The sequence below is a fragment of the Anolis carolinensis genome, chromosome 1 (genome assembly GCF_035594765.1).
Source record: "Anolis carolinensis isolate JA03-04 chromosome 1, rAnoCar3.1.pri, whole genome shotgun sequence".
Taxonomy (NCBI): domain Eukaryota; kingdom Metazoa; phylum Chordata; class Lepidosauria; order Squamata; family Dactyloidae; genus Anolis; species Anolis carolinensis.
In genome coordinates this window covers 69,898,888-69,919,422 of record NC_085841.1, presented here as the reverse complement: position 1 = coordinate 69,919,422, position 20,535 = coordinate 69,898,888, and the positions used below count along the sequence as shown (strand labels likewise).

Genomic DNA, 20,535 nt, shown 5'->3' with positions numbered 1-20,535 from the left:
TCAAACTACAGGAAAGGAGATTCCACCTGAACATCAAGAAGAACTTCCTCACTGTGAGAGCTGTTCGGCAGTAGAACTCGGCCCTGGACTGTGGTGGAGGCTCCTTCTTTGGAGGCTTTTAAACATAGGCTGGATAGCCATCTGTCGGGGGTGCTTTGAATGAGATTTTCCTGCTTCTTGCAGGGGGTTGGACTGGATGGCCCATGAGGTCTCTTCCAACTCTATGATTCTATGATTCTAAGTGTATGAGTGCCAGTGGTTTCTGTTCAACCATGACTATATTATGTTGATCATAATGTAAAATCATAATCTTTCTCCCACAGCAGTTGTATAAACTTTTTTAAAAAGAAGCTATTTAAAAATGAGTGTTTAGAAACATAATGCTGGACATTAATTGAAATATTTGACCTCTTTATGTGTTACACTGGTCCATTTTTTAAAAAAAAAATCCTTCCTTTTTTTCCTTCCCTTTTTGCTCTTAATTTCTAATTCATCTCTCTCCCAGGTCTTGAAGTCTAGGTGACTCATTCATGTTTAAAAATAGACACAAATAAAACCACAAAAAAGGTCTAAAGTTAATTAGTTTCTTAGCCAAGGAAACAGAACTGAAAGTAGTTGGTAAAATCACACACCTCTCCCCCCCCCCCCAAGTCTTAATTTGCCCTTCCTTTTCAACTCTCGTTAATTCCTATCATCAGCACTTAATGACAAATAAAGTTAAAGTTACCCAGTTACTCAGGGTTCCCTGTATTGCTGGAGTCCAGCTTTTAGTCAGCATTGCTAATGGCAAGAAATACTGGGAGTTGCAATGCAATGACATTGGAAAGACTGCACTACACATAATTCCAAACCAGCTCTTGAGCCAAGCTTCAAATCCTGGTTAAGTAGAAACTCTGTTTTGTCTTAACCATGCTTAATATTACTGTTAGAATAATGCTTAATTTTTAATAAGCGGTTTACACCAGGAAGCTGCAGGAATGCAAACAGTTTTATTTGAGCAGACTGCAATAGCTAATTTTGTGCTGCTGCTCACAGAAAGCTCTATGATGAATTTTGCATGAATTTCTTCCTGAGGGGCATTTAATTAGAGAGAAAAATTTTGTGAGTGATAAATAATTATTCTGGTGAATCTACCAAATCTTTTATTCTTTTGATATGCTCCTCGGAAATAATTGGATGTTTCCTAATCTTTCCTATTTTTTAAGTGACAAAAACCTTTCCCTATGGGAAACACATTCTCTATGGGAGCATTAAAAATCAACATAAGCATCACATGAAAACAAAATATGATGCCATTAATCCATGTTGAGATTTCAATACATACATTTACCATATATACTCATGAATAAATCAGTCTCATGAGACTGATTTATTCATGAGTATATATGGTCAAGGGCAGGTCTGGGGTCCAAAACTAGAAATATTGCTACGTTTAAATCAAAGGTAAATCCTAGAGGCACACTTGAAATTTAAGAGACACATGAATGACAATGTGTGTGTGACGTGACATTATGGGTGAAATTGCTGTTTTAAGTGCCCATAGCTGTGCAGGATAAATGGCACTCATAGGAAAGAAAAACAGCCCTCCTTCCTTCCTTCCTCAGTTTTTTCCAGACGAAGTGGAATTTAGCAGCAACATTGAGGAGAGTGTCATACTGGTGTATACAGTTAGCCACTATTAAAATGGCTGTTGCTGTCCTGCTCCACCTCAAGCACCCCAAATAGTTTCAAACAAAGCTTATCAATCTGGCTCAGGGTGGTTGGAGAAAATATATTATATACAGAGGTATGCATGCCTTCAGAAAATAATTTTATTTTCCAGAAAGGCCAGATCTTCAACCTCTCCCAGGATTCCCAAACCCACCAGAATTAGTTTGAAAAACATCTGTATATTTGTTATTATTCTTCAGGTGAACAAGATGGCAGAACTGTCACAGTGGCAGTTGGGTTCCATACATAAAAGATACACTTTGGGAAGAGAAACAGGGCAGCAAAAAAGATTTAGAGAGGAAAGTGCACTACCTCAGAATTGAAGGGGGGAAAACATAGTTCTAGGCATTCTGAGGAAAACCTCAGCCAACCATCCAGAGGGGCAAGACACTGATGATCCAGCAGTGATTGTTAAGCATGAGTGTACTTCAGGTCAGGTAACTTGTGATTCATCAAATGCTGCATTATTATTTATTTTATTTATTTAAGATATTTTTACCCCACCTTTCTCCGCAAATGGATCCAAGGAGGCTTACAACATATAAAACATAAAGAAGTTTAAACATAGTTAAAATCAAATATTCAATATAACCAATGTATGGGCCCCCAAATGCTGCATATGGCTACTGGGAGATGGTGTCAAAGAATATCTGGAGGCCAGCCCATTTCCTAACAGGCACACAATGGCATAAGTGTTCACAGCATTCTCATGCACAATAGTAAATTATAAGACACTTATGCCTTCCTCTAAATATAGGATAAAACACAGGAAAAACAATATATCTCAGGAGAACAGATGCTGCATGGGAAGCATACTGCCCAACCAATGGCTACAAAAGGGGGGAGGAACAGATGCTTCTTTCTAACTTAGCCCAGAATATTGTCTGTGGAGCAGTAGGTAATGACTGGAACACAGTAAACCTTACTTTGAAAACATTTTATACGTAACCAGTCTATAAATAGAGTGTTTTGTGGCAGCAGTATTGGGCTATGTAGGTCTAGGATTGACTCCTATAAGAGCCCATCGACCTGATATTGTCTGGTCTTTGTGCTGATAATAATTGAGGGAGATACAGTCCCAAAGTATGGTAATGTTCCACTGCCTATCTGAGAAAAAATACTTTTTGCTTTCTTCCTTGCTGCCCCTGTCTTCCTTGTTGAGTCAAGTTTTGCTGCAAACCCTAAGCATGTTTCCTATATGAGTCCTTTTCAGTGTGTCTACCTATGATTGTGGGGAAAGTCTATATGGTAGATAGATAGAACAACAGCCTCCCCAAGTTACAAATATCTTGCACAGAATACTATAATCATACCTAAAGAAAATCCTTGTGACTTTCTACCCCTCTTCTTTCCAAGACAGCACAATAAAGTTTGATTCTACGAGGACTGGAGTCACCCGCTCCTTCAATCTGTGACCTTAGCCACTATAAAACAAGCACAAAAGTTTCACTGCTGAAGTCAGCAAGGACAGCCCTGAAATAGCAGGGAATTTTATTCCTTCAACAGGTGTGTAGGCAGGCGGAACTAGTTTTTACTGCAAAGAATTATTACTGGGTATGTGCAGCATGTTGTCGATCAAGTAAAAAGCTCGTAAATTCAAGAGAAAATCACAAATAACATGAGGAAGCATGCTCACTGAGCCACCTTAGTCATAGCTATGAAAAACGGATAAGCCTTCCACTCTAGCTTGCTGTTTCATGCCAAAAGAAGCTGGTATTTCTCTATTTTGAGTACATTCGCCTAACAGTTTACATTTTGCCCAGAAACAGCTCAGTGTAATTACACAACAATTGCAACACTTTGATGCCAAAAGAGGCAGCAAAAGAAACAGGTGTAGGAAAGTTCTGAAAGAATAATGCCACCCCCGCAAGCCTAGCATTTGGCACCAAAAAAACCTTGCCATATAATTTCTTTCAAAACTGTTGTGCATTATAGACAATATACTTTTATAAGAGACATGGCAGCACAGAAGGCCCTCCATATCATTGTGGGGTTTTTATGTTTGTTTGTTTACTTGTATTTTAAGTAAGTCATATAAAAGCTAGGGGAGGAATGTGTTCCTCAGCAGCGAGAGACACACTGGAAAACCACAAGAGCAATTTGCATTTCTATAGTTTCTTCAGTGTGGCCAAATTCCCTAAAGCATTTTACAAAGTGATAAACATCATATCGGGCTAGGAGGAAGTGATAGTATGTCAATAAAGAAGCACTTCTCTCTGCAACTGGTCACAGCATCTATTCAATGCATAGGGATGTCAGTCACCCCCCTCTCCAAGCTGTAAACAGAAGTGCCAATTAACTTGTGCTGATTACAAAACAGAAAGAGTTTGCATGTGGAAAGGGAAAAAAGTTACCTGGGTGATAGCAGAATTGCGTGGTTCTTTCATGTTGTCATTCTGTAGTTGTGAGTATATCTGGTGGAATCTCTTTCTCAAAGTGCATCTACACCATAGAATTAATGCAATTTGACCCCATTTTAATTGCCATGGCTCAGTGCTATAGGAGTTGTAGTTTAGTGAAGCACTAGCACCCTGACAGAAAAGGCTAAAAACTTTGTAAAACAACAATTGTCAGGATTCCATAGCATTGAGCCAGTTAAAGGAATGTCAAACTGCATTAATTCTGCACCCTCAGTCTCCCTTCCGAATTCAGCCTCAAAACTCCTGTCTTCTTAAGCTCTTCATGCCCTCCAAGCTTTAGACCTAAACACATCCATAACACACACACTGAAACACATTTGCTCAACATTACCTCTTGCTATCCTCATCTCTTTAACTCCTCTGTCTATAGGCTTCCTCATTTTATTATGTTCACCACTACCACATTCATAATTTACATTTAGGAGAAGGGCAAACATCGTTTTCCTTATAGAACTTTGTAAACCACAACATAATCTGATAAGGGATGTCAATCTTCCACTATTTCACCCTGATGTGAATAGTAAAAGATATTTTCTCCCTGCTGCAGGAAGAAATAAATATCCCATTGCAATCTCCTCCCCATATTCTAATGTCTCATGCTCAAATTATACTGTGGAGAAAAACATGTATTTGATTTTGTGCCAAAAAAAAAAGTTTTCTGTGTCAAAGACAGTGTTTCCTACATAAGAAATCCATTTAATCTTCAGAAAACAGTATTTCCCCCATGAAAATGTGTGCCTTTTTCTAAAAAATAATTCTTGTGCAATGCTTATACTGGAAACCAGGAGAAAAATTCACAAAATTCTTACTCGTCTATTATTCTTCCCTAGTAGGGTTGCTAACGATGGATATTATTTCCATCTCTAGTTCTGACAGTGGAATAACAATAACACAGCAATGCTGACAATTATGCAAGAATGCACCCCACCTTGCCTGTAAATTCCCAGGTGTATGGAAATTTCCAAATATTTACATGTCTTCTTTTGCTCAGATCAAAGGACGCTTCCAACTGAACAAAGCATCACACATGCTGTAATAATGGAGGTGCCAACACAGACAGTAACTCTAATCGGTCTTTTAAAAAATTCTATCGATTCTACATATGTCTTAGCAGTCTGTTTTCCTCTGCAGGGTCGTAATACACAGAATTCATACAGTGAAATGGGAAACCTGTGGTCTCTCAGATATTCTTGTATCGCATCTCCTAGCACTCCTTGTGATTTGCTAATCCTACCTAGAGGGCTAGTGAGGCATACAGTCTGACAGCAGTTGGAGCTTCCCCCAGCTATGATATGGATTTCACTGCCCCAAAAGTCAGGCCACTAACATTATCCCCACCTTGCAGATTGGATTGGTGGAAAGAGCAATGTCAAAACCTACCACCTTCTCCATTTTTATGATGACACAACTGCTAAATAATCGTAGCCACATGAAATTCAGCTACAATGAACTCTGCAGCTCTCCTGTTCCCCATCCTCAATAGGCTTGTTTCTCAAAATGCCAGGTTTATTGTAGTGCCATTGCCTGGGGGGGACCTCTGTGGCTTCTAGGGCTGGGCCTTCAAAAACCGCATTTCATTGGCACATGCACTTTACGCAAATGCTTTCACCCAGCAGCTAGAGCAGCCTTACAACTATCCTCCAGGGGTCAGAATTGGGTTACAAATTCAGCACAACGTGATGACTGAGCAGCCTGATTTAGAACAATTTATTCACATCCTTCTTCATTAAGATTCAAATGGAATAAGTAATGTAGAAATTGAACAGATACAGAAAATGTGCATAGCTTGCTCCTGTAGTCCGTAAACATTTATTCACTAAGCACTGCGCTCTTGCTCTCTCCTGCTCGGTCCCGCTTCCCTCCCCTTTAGCGTAGTCTTTCTTCCTCCCTATCCTTTCAGCTTGCTGTTTTAATGCATAATTAAGAAGGTCAGAATTAATGAAGCAGTGTGGAGTAAAGTTCAAGGAATCCCCAGGCACTATTTATTCTATTAGATCTCAGGCGTGAATGTCAGATTGGCAGCGTTCAAGGCAGAGGCAGTTAAGCGGGCAGCATCCCAGAAACAAAACTACCAAGGGAGACTTACCTGCACTGTCAAGTCATTCCTGAGCTCCTTCCCTGCAAAAATCACTCGCAACTGGTCAGCTGGAACTCCTTGTCGCTTAGCAACTGCCTCCTTGAGCTGGAAGATGCTGGTGTCTGAATCAATCTCCACTGGGAAACCATGGCTAGAGTTGAACCTAACAAACACTGGCCAAGAACAAGAGACAGACAGACAAGAGAGACGGACATTTAAAAGTCCGATTATATATATATATATATGTATATTTAAATCTGATACACCTGAGAACTGCACAAGAAACTGTATTTTTCTAAAGCATGGACAACAGGCACAATGGTACTGTATCATCTTAGTATGTATGATTTTCTATTTGTAATTCTTTTTTAAAAAAATAGGATGCATAACACACACATCACCATTTCTTATCCCGAAAGGCAGTTCCAGATATGAATTCCCAAATTTTGTTAGCTCAATTACGTAGCTAATTATATAGGATGATGTTCCATCCTAAATGATACCTCCTCTGTAGAATAAAGGAGCAGATTGTATTCCCAATATGCAGAAAGAGCACTAATTTCAGAGTATTTTGTGCCTGACAAATCTAAATGCACACTCGGCAATCTTATTATCTCTTAGCCCACACAAATGCTTAGTATCAAACAAGAACAAAAACAGAAATATGCCTGCTAGAACATCCTAAATTATACATCCAGTAGGGAATAGAGCAGATCTTATTTACAAAATGCAGAATTATCACTAATTTCAGATTATTTTTGTCCTTGAGAAATCTAAATGCACACTCCACAACCATATACTCCCCACACAAATACATACCATCAAAGATACTTGCTAGATTGTGTGCTAAAGCAGCTTTTGGGGGGTTATAAAAGGAAAGGAAAGGTTTTTGTTTGTTTTTTTAAACCCGCAGTAATACCAATTCATACATGCTGGCCTCCCAGGGAGGAGACAATTGTCTTGAAAATAATGATGGAGAGAATATTATATGCTGCCTGTAGTTTTAAGTCTTTTCTAAAGCTGTGTGGTCTTTCTCTCAGTTCTGTTAAATAACTACAGTACATAACTCCGGCTAACATGTGGTGACAAAAATTACTGTTATTCTCAGAATTTCAGCAACTGGACAGAACACACACCAGTGTTTGGCAAATAAGGTATAAACTACTGCCATTCATATGACATATTTGCATAACATACATGAGCATGTAGTACTGTGTAATGGAAAGCCTTATTTTATTGGTGATTTTGTCTGTTATTAAATATTGATTCAGAGATAAAGGTGGGCAGGAGTTAGCTACTGATGATTGGCTATGTGTCACCATGGTAACGTAGCTGCTTCTGTAGAAATGTAACCATTTCGAAGCTAGCATGAAAGGGGCGGAGCTAGCTGGATGAGAAAAGGAGGGAATGTTTTAAAAAGAGTTCAGTTATGTTCATGTTTCTAGTGAGGGAAACTAGTGGAAAGACTTGTGTGAGTCTGAGGAGTCAGTTATGCAAGTTCTCTAGCCGGTGAGCTAGGAAGAAGACGTCTATATGTTCAGGTTCTAGCAAAGGGAGCTAGAAGGAAGACTTCTGTGTGTTCAGTTTAGTTTCTAGCCTGTGTGTTAGAAAGAAGATGTCTGAAGTAAATTAGGTTTAGGTTTCCAGTGAGATAGAGCTGAGGAAAAGGAATACTGTTGAGACAGAGTTTCAGTCAAGTTGTAGATGTTAAAGAATGAAAGATATTGTCTATATTTTGTACAAATGAAACTGAAGAAGTAAAACTATGCAACAATTTACGCTTTTTGGACTAAAGAAACCATAAATAAATATTTCTTTGTTTTTAATAAAGACAGTGTTCCTGAGTGTGAATTGCTCTACTTATCAGCGGGAGATTTGTCTTACATATTTTCCCTCAGTGTCATATCCTCTCCTACATACACACGCACAGACTCAAGTTTTATAGCTGGCAGTGGCTGGGATCCTGAAAGAAGGATTGCCCCCTGTCATAGTGGGATTTGAGAGATTCCATATTAAAAAGGCGTGGCAAAGGTGTGGGATATTAAGAAAAAGATTCCCTTAGCCTAAATGTAAAGGGGCTTTGGGCAGGGTGTCCCACAGTTAATGGTGGCAGTGGTTGGGATCTTGAAAGAGAGATTTTCCCTTGCCTGTTTGAGAAGCCACTCTTGTGCCTTTTGTGTAGTGAACCTTGCATACTGTTTTCAAGATTATAGATGTCACTGACGGTAGACACAGAAAGGCATTGAAACTAAATGGGGAAACATTGAAAGCTCCCCTCTGCCCTCTTCTCATCTCTCCAAAACTACTTATATATGGATATTGCAACCTACTACTTATTACCAGAATGCATATTTGGAACATGGATATAAAGACTATTCTTACATTTTCTCATTCTTGATGAGAAAAAAAGTGTCTTGATCAAATCTGGTTCCAAAATGGTTAACTTTTGTGAGATCTGTCACATTGTGGGCCTTTTAAAAAATGAAAGATGTTTGTGCGATAAAACCACAACTTTTTATGTAGAAATCAATGCATTTTGCATAATGTGCCAAATGTAATGGTTATGTCCAAATACCTTCTGGGAAAAATGTCAAAATGAACAAAATATGCGAAACATTCAGATCTTTTCTGTTCACTGGGCAAGAAGAATTTTGGCATATGCTTGTCATATTCCAAAACTTTGCTTACATGGTGAAAAAAAGATGTCTAAAATTCTTCAATATTACATGCAGGAATGACATAAGCAAAGGTTTACACCCTTAATTCTGAATACCTTATTTATAAACTCAAAGCCATTCATTTGTGTCCAAAGGAATAATAATAATAATAATAATTTTATTTATACCCCGCCACCATCTCCCCGCGGGAACTCGGGGTGGCTTACAACGAGAATATGACAACAACATAGCATACAATACACACGATCCACTAAAAGAATGAGATTTAAAAATAACATAATAGTTACTTTAAAAACTGGAACATCAAATTGTTCTGCACAGCAGAGGGTGACTAATAAATAAACCCCTTCCTGCCTCCCTCCCTCCCTTCCTTCGTTCCTTCCTTCCTTCCTTCCTTCCTTCCTCATTTTGTAAGCTATGAAGCAATATGGGATGGAATCCACCTAAGGGAGACCTCAATAGGTCTGTATCTGTCTTACAGAAACCCTCCATAGATGCTGGTAGCTAATGCACCATGTTAGAGACACTGAATCAACTTTGAGTTTCAGTCCGTGTTTTAAAAGTATAATTTCAAATGTGGAATGTGTTTTGGAAATACAATTTAGCATCTGGGCAGGTCATATATAATCCATACTAACTCCTGTGTCAGATTAACTGCCCAGCTATATGGGAGACATCAGCTGCTACTGACCATGAAGTATTTCCCCTTCAAATGGAAAAATTGAGAGCCTTGTCAGGTTCCCAGACGCCCTTCAGTGAAGAAGACACATTGCTGGTGATCATCAGCAAAATGAAGAAGCAATAAGCACAAGGTTGCAGTGTGAGTGCAATACAAAACTGTACACATAGACATAGAATGGTACATTAAGGGTGCATCTACACTGTAGAATTAATGCAATTTGAGGAAGCACTAGAAAAGGAAAAAAGCCCTTGTTAAATTACAGCACCTAGGATTCCATAGCATAGAGCCATCGTAAAGTGGTGTCAAACTGCAAGAATACTACTATGTAGATGTGCCCACAGACAGCACACAATAAAAAGTACAATGTAGAATCCAAAACTAGTGATTATTCAATAGAAACAAGAGGTGAAGACGTACTTCTTTTGACTAAACAAATCATAATTTATTTTCCCCTAATGGCTTTGGGGTTTATTGCTACTCTGTGTTCTGCCCCAAATTTCTCATGAAAATCTGCTCCCTTGCCGTGAGAAAAGCTAGATTGATGACAAGGCTGGTGCAGAAAGGTCTAAAATGCCTTTTTAATATAAAATAATTATTTATTCTTATTTACAGCCCCTAGCTTCGCAAGATCCATAGAGATACTCACAGGAACAGGTTAAACCCGAAAACTCAATCGGTGGCTGATACTAGATGGGAAACTCCCCTTTGAGCACACAGAAGACTGGGCGACTTTGAAGATGCTAAACAGACTGCACTCTTGCACCACGAGATGCAGAGCTAACCTTTTAAAAATGGGTCTACAAAGTACAGCCCACGACATGCGAGTGTGGAGAAAAGCAAACCACAGACTACTTACTACAATGCAACCTGAGCCCTGCCACATGCACAATGGAGGACCTTCTTACAATGACAGCAGAGGTACTCAAAGTGCCAGTTTCTAGTCAAAGGACATTTAGTATAATGCAAAGTTTTAACTTTGTTTGTGTATATCTGTATTCTGATTTCGCTCATGACATGATAAATAAATGTACAACCCTCTCCTTAAATTCCAGCACAAAGGAATATGTGCCAAGATCCAATGACATGCTTTCACATGCAACTCCCCTTCCTCTAGCAAAACACACCAACACCTCTGTGAAGCCTTGTTATCAATGACTAGGAAACTACATATTCTGTAGTGGCATCATAGACGGCTGTGTCAAAAAGAAGAGATGAAGTAAATCCCCAGTGGCATTAAACACTGAATTAAAATGCAATATTTTAGGAAGACTTTATTGACATAAACAAAACGAGAAAATTTGCAAGTTAATTAGGGGTGGAATAAGACTTAGCTGTTTGGGACTCATTCTATTAAAAAGAACTGTGTGTGTGGTATGTTGCTTAGAAAACAGCATTTTTAGCCCACAAATAAGTTTCTTCTATGGAAAACATAATTTTCTAAACAGAAACAAAGCCTTTTTTCACCATTAACGCAAATATGTTATTTTCTGTGCATGAAATGGCAATGTCTGCATGAAGAATTCAGCATTCCAGAGGAATTGTGTGTGTGGGAGCTCCCAAAGCAATCTAGAAGGATTACCATTGTCCTCATGGTCATATTTTGTCTATCTCTGCCTTTGAGACCACATTACTGAGATAAGAAAGACGTTCTTCCTTGAAATAGAGATGAAACATCAATTTTAGCCATATAAATATGGCATTATAGAGTTGGAAAGTACACTAAGGTACCTCTGACATTAACAATGTCAATGCAGGAAATCCATAGCCAAAGAATCCCTGATGGAAGACAATGTAATCTCTAAGAACTTCAGACAAAAGAGAAACCATCATCATCTGAGAGCATCAAATGATCCTTACCACCAGGAAGTCATTTCTAATATTTAGTCAAAATTTCCTTTTGAATATTGCCATTATAGGCCTATCCTCTGAAGCAGCATAAAGAATTTCCCTCCATCTTGTACATGCTTTGAATGCGATTTCCTGCTTCTTGGCAGGGGGTTGGACTGGATGGCCCATGCGGTCTATTCTATGATTCTATGAAAGCTCTTCAAATATTTGAAGATGGCTACCATATCAACTTTCTCTTCCCCAGGCTAAACATAATACGTTTTCTCACAGGACTTAGTTTTCAGATGCCATTAACCTAATACTGATTACCCCCCCCCCCCTTTATGTGGAACATGGCTATCTTTGTTTTTAGAAGTATCGGATTCTTACAGTATTCTTCAAAAGGACAGAATTCAATGTTTTTCCCTAGTTTACTGGGAAAGTAATATCTTAATGTTAGGGAATTTATGTTATGGAAATACCTGAGGAATAAAATGTAATGAATTTTTAGAATGGATCTAAAAATCTAAATAAATCCAGAAGAACACCCCTGATTTATGTAAAGTTGCTCAGGATTTTGGATAATAATGAAAATTAGGATACTGGGTAAGCTTTCTCATAATCTATTTCTTATTGTTGGCGCCAAAGAAATCTGTTGTTAGAGAGATTTTCCCCCTTGACTTTGTTGTGAACCATTAAAGAAGGGCTTCTAGAGGAAAGCTTGAGGATTTTTCACATTTCAAACATAGCTGTCCCTTGTGAGCTTTTCAAAGTTCGACCTGCTACTGTCTGCCCTGTGGCAATATATTTTTTTTAAGTTTACATGCCACATCTTTGCCTGTTATCCTTCTTATAACCAAATAATAGGATTTCTTTAAGGAATAGACTCAAGAAGTGATTTAAATGCGGAGCCCAACAATCTGCAAAATAGCCTAAGGACACTTTTGCCATGTTACATTATGTGACATGACCTGTTTGCTTAAAGCAGTATACAATAAACAATATGTACTACCAAATAGAGTTGCTATTTCAAGAAGAAGAAGAAAACACTATAAATGTCAGCATCCTTTATATATTGCCCCCAAAGTAGTTAATGAATAATCCAGGCTATTTTTAAAGTACCACTTTATGCTTTTATAAAACAGGTCCTTATTTTAGAAAAATCAATATAGAAATATGAAAAATTTGCAAGGTCTTGATTGGATTCATTGTGAATGTTAAAAGTGCTGGTTCCAAAAAGGAAGAGTTGAGTCTCTAAGATTTCATACATTTGAGATGTCAAAGATCTATATTTATTCACTTGTAGTCAACCAGGAAATAAATTAACAATATTGATTCATCCTGAAATGCCTATACAGTAAAGATTAAGAATGGGCCTTATTGGGATGGAATACTTTATGTTACATAATCATCACCGGGGAAGGGAGGGGTTCTAGATGAAGATAGCAAAAACATAATCTCATCCATTCCATCAACACTTCGGGTTAATGGTAAATGGGGATTATTTTAAAAATTGGTAACAAAAATAATAACTGAAAATGATATTAAATATCAATATCAATGCTAATATAAATTCTAACACTACTCACAACATAGGAATACCAATGAACAGAACACATAAATAATATATTTCAAGTAACAATAATGCAATGTGACATGTGGGAATGCTGAGGGCATAATGTATTCCATTTATAAATTAATACAAGAGTGAACAAAATTACTATTTTTTCATGTGCATCAAATTTATTTATTTATTTATTTATTTCAATTATTTATACCCCGCCCTTCTCACCCGAGGGGACTCAGGGCGGCTTACAAGTGGCAATTGATGCCGTTACACTGATATAAAATAAACTAAAATGATTAAAACAGTTAAAACAATCATAAAATAGTCATAAAATAGTCATAAAATACAATATACAAAGTTTAAAACAATGCAAAGTGCTTATGCCATTCATCCACCAGACGTTATACAAGAGCCGTAATTCAGACCGAGTCGAAGCCAACACATGCTTATTCTTCAAATGCCTGCGTACATAGCCAGGTCTTCAGTTTTTTTCTAAACCCCAAAAGGGATGGGGCCTGCCGAATGTCACTGGGGAGGGAGTTCCACAGCCGGGGAGCCACCACCGAGAAGGCCCTGTCTCTCGTCCCCACCCGCCGTGCCTGTGAGGCGGGTGGGACCGAGAGCAGGGCCTCTCCAGAAGATCTTAAGGTTCTTGTGGGCTCATAGGGGAAGATACGTTCGGACAGGTAAATTGGACCAGAACCGTTTAGGGCTTTGTAGGCCAAGACCAGCACTTTGAATTGGGCTCGGTAGCATATCGGCAACCAGTGGAGCTGGCTTAACAAGGGAGTAGTATGCTCCCTGTAAGCCGCCCCAGTTAACAATCTGGCTGCCGCCCATTGTACTAATTGGAGCTTCCGGGCCGTCTTCAAAGGCAGCCCCACGTAGAGCGCGTTGCAGTAATCCAGCCGAGATGTGATCAGAGCGTGGACCACCGTGGCCAAGTGAGACTTCCCAAGGTACGGGCGCAGCTGGCGCACAAGTCTCAGTTGTGCGAAGGCTCTCCTGGCCACCGCTGAGACCTGGGGTTCCAGGCTCAGCGATGAGTCCAGGAGAACCCCCAGACTGCAAACCTGTGTCTTCAGGGGGAGTGCGACCCCGTCCAACACAGGCGGTAACCCTATACCCTGTTCAGCCTTACGACTGACCAGGAGGACCTCTGTCTTGTTTGGACTCAATTTCAATTTGTTAGCCCTCATCCAGTCCGACACAGCGGCCAGACACCGATTCAGGACCTGAACAGCCTCCTTAGTGACAGGTGGAAAGGAGTGACAGAGCTAGACATCATCTGCGTACAGATGACACCTCACCCCGAAACTCCGGATGATCTCTCCCAACGGCTTCATGTATATGTTGAACAACATGGGGGACAGTATTGAACCCTGCGGGACCCCACAAGTCAATGGTTGTGGGGCCGAGCAGGTGTCCCCCAATGACACCATCTGGAATCGACCCTCCAGGAAGGACCGGAGCCACTGCAGAACAGTACCTCCGAGCCCCATCCCAGCAAGGCGCCCCAGAAGGATACCGTGATCGACGGTATCGAAGGCCGCTGAGAGGTCCAGCAGAACCAGCAGGGACACACTCCCCCTGTCCAGCTCGTGGCGTAGATCATCGACTAAGGCGACCAAGGTTGTCTCGGTACCATGCCCCGGCCTGAAACCAGACTGTGCCGGATCTAGAAAATCAGTGTCAACCAAGAATGCCTGGAGTTGCGCGGCCACCACACGTTCCATGACGTTCAATGATTACTTGTTACTTTGGGAGACCTATAACTACCTAAAATGCTGCATGTTGGTGACATTTTTCAAACTCTCTCAAGTGATATTTTTTTTAAAAAAAGGAATAAATAATAATAAAAAAAACAGTAAGTACTGTGATGAGTAACTAAGAAACCGGAGCAAAAATCAATAGTAATGATTAAGAGAGAAAACTGAGTACAGGTTGAACATTATTATTATTATTATATTTATTTATACCCCGCTTGATCTCCCCCAAAGGGGTCTCAAAGCGTCTCTTATATGGAATTCTAAAATTCAAAATGCTCCCAATATCCAAAATCATCCACATCAGTGGCTGAGATAAACCAACCTTTGTTTGCTGATGGATCAATATAGGTAACATGCATTTCATGCACAAAATTATTTTGAAAATATTGTAGGAAATTCAGGCTATGTGTAAAGGATGAATATGAAACATAAATGATTTTCATATTTGAACTTGAGTCTCATCACCAACATATCTCATTATGTATGTATATGTAAATACAATTATTCCAAAATAAAACTAAGAATTTCAGATGAGGGATACTCAACCTCCAATGACTAACAATAAAAGTATAATTCCAAAATCTGATGATAATGATTAAGGAAAAGGACTTGAATGAAACAATAGTTTAGGAAAGAACCTAAGCAAAATTATAGCTCTTCCTTCTTTCATTTTGGACACATTTGTCTCTGGGTGTACAACTCCCACAAAATCCTGGAGCATTAGCTGTGGACCTTGAACCAAAAAGGTTGTCCATCGTTGCTGGAAATAAAAGGCATCCACAAAATCATTTGGATCCTCAATGGTTTCTTTCACACACTTCTAATCAGCAATGCTTCTATATAGTTTCAACTTATTCACTTCTGTCTTCTATGTAATTCAATATTGCTTTCAGGACCACAATACATGTTCTTTTAGATGCCCAGCAAACCTGGAAGAATTGTGGTTCAATGATTTAATACTTTAGCAAAATAAAAAGGACCATATTTGCATAATATATAATGCTCCCAGCAGAATATTAATCTTTGTCCAATGTTTCCTATTAGCAGATGACAAGGGGATAGCAAAACAGGACAATAAATCCTACTTGCATTACCCAAACATTGCTGGGACACAGTAACTCCATTCTGCCAGAAACAGTTGCCCCCAAGATATTTAATTCTTTTCTTTTTTTTTGTAACAGCCCAACAGGTCCATTACAAAATGCAAGTAGTTCATTTTGCTCTCACATTTCAACTAAAATGATCCCAGCACAATGCCACCTACAAGAATGTGAGGGTATAGAAAAAACAAATAGAAAGTGAAATGGTCAGAGTATTCTGACATTTTACAAACTTGTAGTGAATCCTGAATGCACTGTATGTCCTTCACACAGTGAAACTTGTTTCCAAGTCCTTTACAAAGTACAGTACTTTGCCCTGAGAATCAGCAGAACTTTGTGGATTTTACTTTTGAGAAAATGATAAGAACTGTTAAATAATAGAATCAATTACCTAGAATGGTAGTAGTATATTTTCTGTGATAATTTCAGGCAGAGTTTAGTAGATAGACAGCTATGTATGGAGCATTCTAGGTTTGGATTTCCTGCATTGAAGTTTGGAGTTAATAGACTATGGGACTGTATTATAAAGAAGCCAGAACACTATTGTAATAAAGTGTTGGTAAGCTTCATCTCTACTGATGCCTGAGAAGCTACAGCTATAAAACTTCACATGCATTTGGTTACTGGGATTTACAAACTTGAGAAATTATAGAGGAATCCTTGGGCTTATCTCCAAGGGCAGAAGAACCCATACTCAATATGAGTTCGATCTTTGCTGTCTCTACGATGTTTCTGCACTTCTGGCAGGTATCATAGGACAAACCGGGTCAATCCAGTTAATCCAGTTTGGCACCGAGTTAATAAAAATGGGTGGAATCCCTTTGTGGTTTGTCTAAACTATGCAGACAACAGGATTGGGTCTGATGCAAACTATCTGCTGCCCACATGGGGCTATGACCCATCCCCTTTTCTCTCCTTGTGCCCACATCACCACCATCACCTCTCCCTGATGTCTACGGAGCTCTATGTAAGCTCCTGGCTGTCGCAGGCACCTCCTACTGATATCATAAGAGGTACCCATGAAAATCAGGAGCAGCAAAGGCAACACTGATGGTAAGGAGTTTGGGATGGTGTAGGCCACATTTCTGTTCCAGAATGGCTTCAAATTAACCAAGTCTTGCCTTTTAGGTTTCAGTTGCTTTAAACATTACCCTGCCCCCACTACAACTTATATCCCCCTCTTTAGGAGCATGGGGTATATTGTCATTTGCTTGTGGGTCAGTTTAAGCCAATGAGACTTCTATTTGCTTTATGTTGTTAAAAAACTTTCCTAGGTCCAAACTGGCCCAAAACATGAACATTCTCCGATTGGCCTAAATCAACACGAACTTTCATGGTGGGAGGAGCAGTCCTTCCCGGGGGGGGGGGGGGGGGGTGTAGAATATGTCCCCCTACCCTTTCATGCTCACTCTTATACTAAACATTGTTATAAGTGGTGGCAACAGTTTAGTTTCTGGTGCTATAAGGAACAATGGAAAAAATTAGTTTTGAAAAGTTCTAGCCAATATAGTCCCACCATCCCACCCCAACGTATTACAATAATTCAAAATCATATATATATATACAGTAGAGTCTCACTTATCCAACATAAACGGGCCAGCAGAACGTTGGATAAGTGAATATCTTGGATAATAAGGAGAGATTAAGAAAAAGCCTATTAAACATCAAAATAGGTTATGATTTTACAAATTAAGCACCAAAACATCATGTTATACAACAAATTTGACATAAAAAGTAGTTCATTACACATTAATGCTATGTAGTAATTACTGTATTTACGAATTCAGCACCAAAATATTACAATGCATTGAAAACATTGACTACAAAAATGCGTTGGATAATCCAGAACGTTGGATAAGTGAGACTCTATATATGGATGGTTATTAAAAGTGTAAACATCCTCTGAGCTAATAAAGGAATTGGTATTAAATGGTAGCAATTTTACACTATTTAACATTTCCAAAGCAATTTGACTAAAATTAAAAAATGAAGGTAAATCATGAAAATGAATGAAAAAATTGTGTTTACTTTAATACAAGCTTCCTGTGTTCAGATTAACAAGTTTTTTCTAAAAATCATAAATATTTGATCACCTAACTGAATGAATAAATATAAGTAGTTAGTGCTATGAAACCATAATATAATTTCTAGAAAATCAGTGTTGATTCATAAAGTTCAAGAATAATTGTTTTGGATCATTAAACAGTCCCCTCCCCCACATTTCTATTTTCTATCCTATATACAATTACAACATGCATATGGAAATTGACTGAATGTTTATACTGGCGTTCATTAATGAATCAGAGAAATGCTCACACAGTATTCTAACTATCATAAAATTCAGCTGGGCTAGGCTTCTTGGTTTGATTTCTATGGTTCAATGAATTTATTTTTTTAAAAGACCTACCTGAACAAGTTACCTTGTGGATGCAAAATAATGGTGTGAAAATATATGAATCCAGATTAACCCCTCTGTAAAGATAACAATTCCTTCCTTTTGTAGAAAGGGCTGTGATCCAATGGAACTGATTTTCGTAAACGTCCCCTTCTCAGAGCCTTCATTCTCTAGCTTGCCCTCATTTCATTCACACTTCAATGCTTTACAACATACGGTTTTCGATGGTGGTTCTCCTATATCAGCAGTTCCCAACCTTTAGGCCTCCAAGTGTTTTGGACTTCAACTCCCAGAAATCCCAACCATCTTACCAGCTGTTAGGAATTGTAGGAGCTGAAATATCCAAAGCACCTGGAGGCCCAAAGGTTGGAAACCACTGCCCTATATCATTTTCACTTCATTGAACTCTGCTTCCAGATGTGTGTCTTCTTTGTCTTGATTTACTTCCACTTCTTATGTTATGAGGCCTTCTATAAGTTCAACAATAAGCAACAGAAGTGAATATACTCATATCCCCAAATATCCCAGTTTATATAATGTTGCATCTATAACCTAGTAGTGTATATTTTGCCATTAGAAACTATCTCTATGGGGATATCCTTAATCCACACAAATGCTTAGACTTAGTAGGTTACAAAGTATCTGTAGCAGAGTTCTTATATAATTAGAAGCAATTATAGTGAGGGATGGGAAAAAATCTTGAGATTGGGATTTCCTATAAAAGCATTGATGTCGATACTCCTAAGATGGAAAACAGGATGTACTACATGCCTCTCAGAAATCTGTATATTCCTAAATCCTGGAATGCTGTTTGAAAAATGCAGAAAATATACTTCACGTCACACAAAAGCATGTATTTTGAGATACAATGGGAAAAACACAAACGGCTGTTGCTACAGTCATATTTTATTTTAGCAACTAAAATGTGAAACACATTTTATATCTATTGTTTAAAGCACTGGTGTCCACCCTTTGGTCCTCCAGGTGTTTAGGACTCCCAACTACCAGAACTCTGGGCCAAACTTTTAGGACTTTGGGAGTTGGAGGACCAAAGGTTGGATACCACCGGTTTAAAGAAAAGGTATAGAAGGAAAGGGCATGAAGCAGGGAAATATTTTGTGTACAAGTGTGGGAAAGAGGAAGAGAGACTCAGTAAACCCCCACTAGATGACACCAATCATAGTGATGCCACTGATATGAGCAATTGCCCTCCAGAAGCTTTTGACCAGTAGCTCCCTGTAGCCTTAGTCACCAAAGCCAATGGTGAGGAATGACAGGAACTGTAGTTCAAAAACAGCTGTGAGAGTGTGGTTTTCATCTTGCCATCACAGATTCTAGAAAAAGGATTAAAAAGTCCTTTGATTGAATATTTTTACATTCACAAAAAAGGCTGTTTTGGGTAGTATTTGAAAAGACAGAGAATAATTATAATATCACAAAAACTTAATTTGTTTCTTAAGAGAGAAAGGCACATGACAACACAAGCAGTCTAATTCTTATTTATTTCAAAGAAAAAAACAACTGTATTACACTTATATTCATAAACAGTCAACCATAAGCACCAGAATTCCAAAGGACAGAAAGTAATAGCACCATGAAATACAACTCATCAACACATTTGCATAGCTTAAAAATGTAACAGGGTGAGTGGGTGGGGGGACCAGAAAAAAATTGCAATCTCAGCAAGATTTTATAATTTATCAACACCAAAAATTAGTATGCCATGCTATCTTAATTCCTTTGAATAACTTACCATGACATTATAATAGTGCATGACTATGTCAGCACTTGCATCTTATAAATCTAATTTTATAGAGTATAAATCAAATTTCTAAATATCCCAAAGCTTGTGATTTAGAATGCAGAAACTTTGCAATGTAAAACAGTCTAAATGTCATGGAGAGGAAGATTACAGCTTTAATTTCAGTTATTATTGTTGTTAACCTATAAAGATCCAAATATGTTCCAACCCGGTCAAATCGACGTAGTTCCATATTAACATTATTCCTACAAATTACTTTAGAAACTAATAAGCAGAATAGTATTAAAAGAAATTGCCATATTAATCAGCATAGAAAGTCATACAGAAATCTATTATCATTTATATATTTAATTTCAACTATTTATTGCTATTCCCCAACATGGCAACCAAAGTGGCTTCTAAAATTGAAACAATATATGCAAAAGGATATAATAACACCTTTGAATACTGATATTCCAGACTAACATGACTATGTCTTTGAAGACTAAAACAAGATAAAGCTCAAAACCCGATGAGAAAAAAAAAATTAAGACAAACTATCTATCATG

General features: G+C 38.4%; 1 protein-coding gene across 4 annotated transcripts in view; it reads right to left on the bottom strand.

Moving 5' to 3' along the window:
- The window catches only part of prkn (parkin RBR E3 ubiquitin protein ligase), a 990,653-nt gene that overhangs the window by 798,969 nt on the left and 171,149 nt on the right, over positions 1 to 20,535 (bottom strand). For all 4 annotated transcript variants that reach the window (XM_062968968.1, XM_062968967.1, XM_062968966.1 and 1 more), the window contains exon 2: positions 6,217 to 6,380. In XM_062968968.1, coding sequence (XP_062825038.1) covers positions 6,217 to 6,380 — 164 coding nt within the window. The remainder of the gene's footprint in view (positions 1 to 6,216; positions 6,381 to 20,535) is intronic.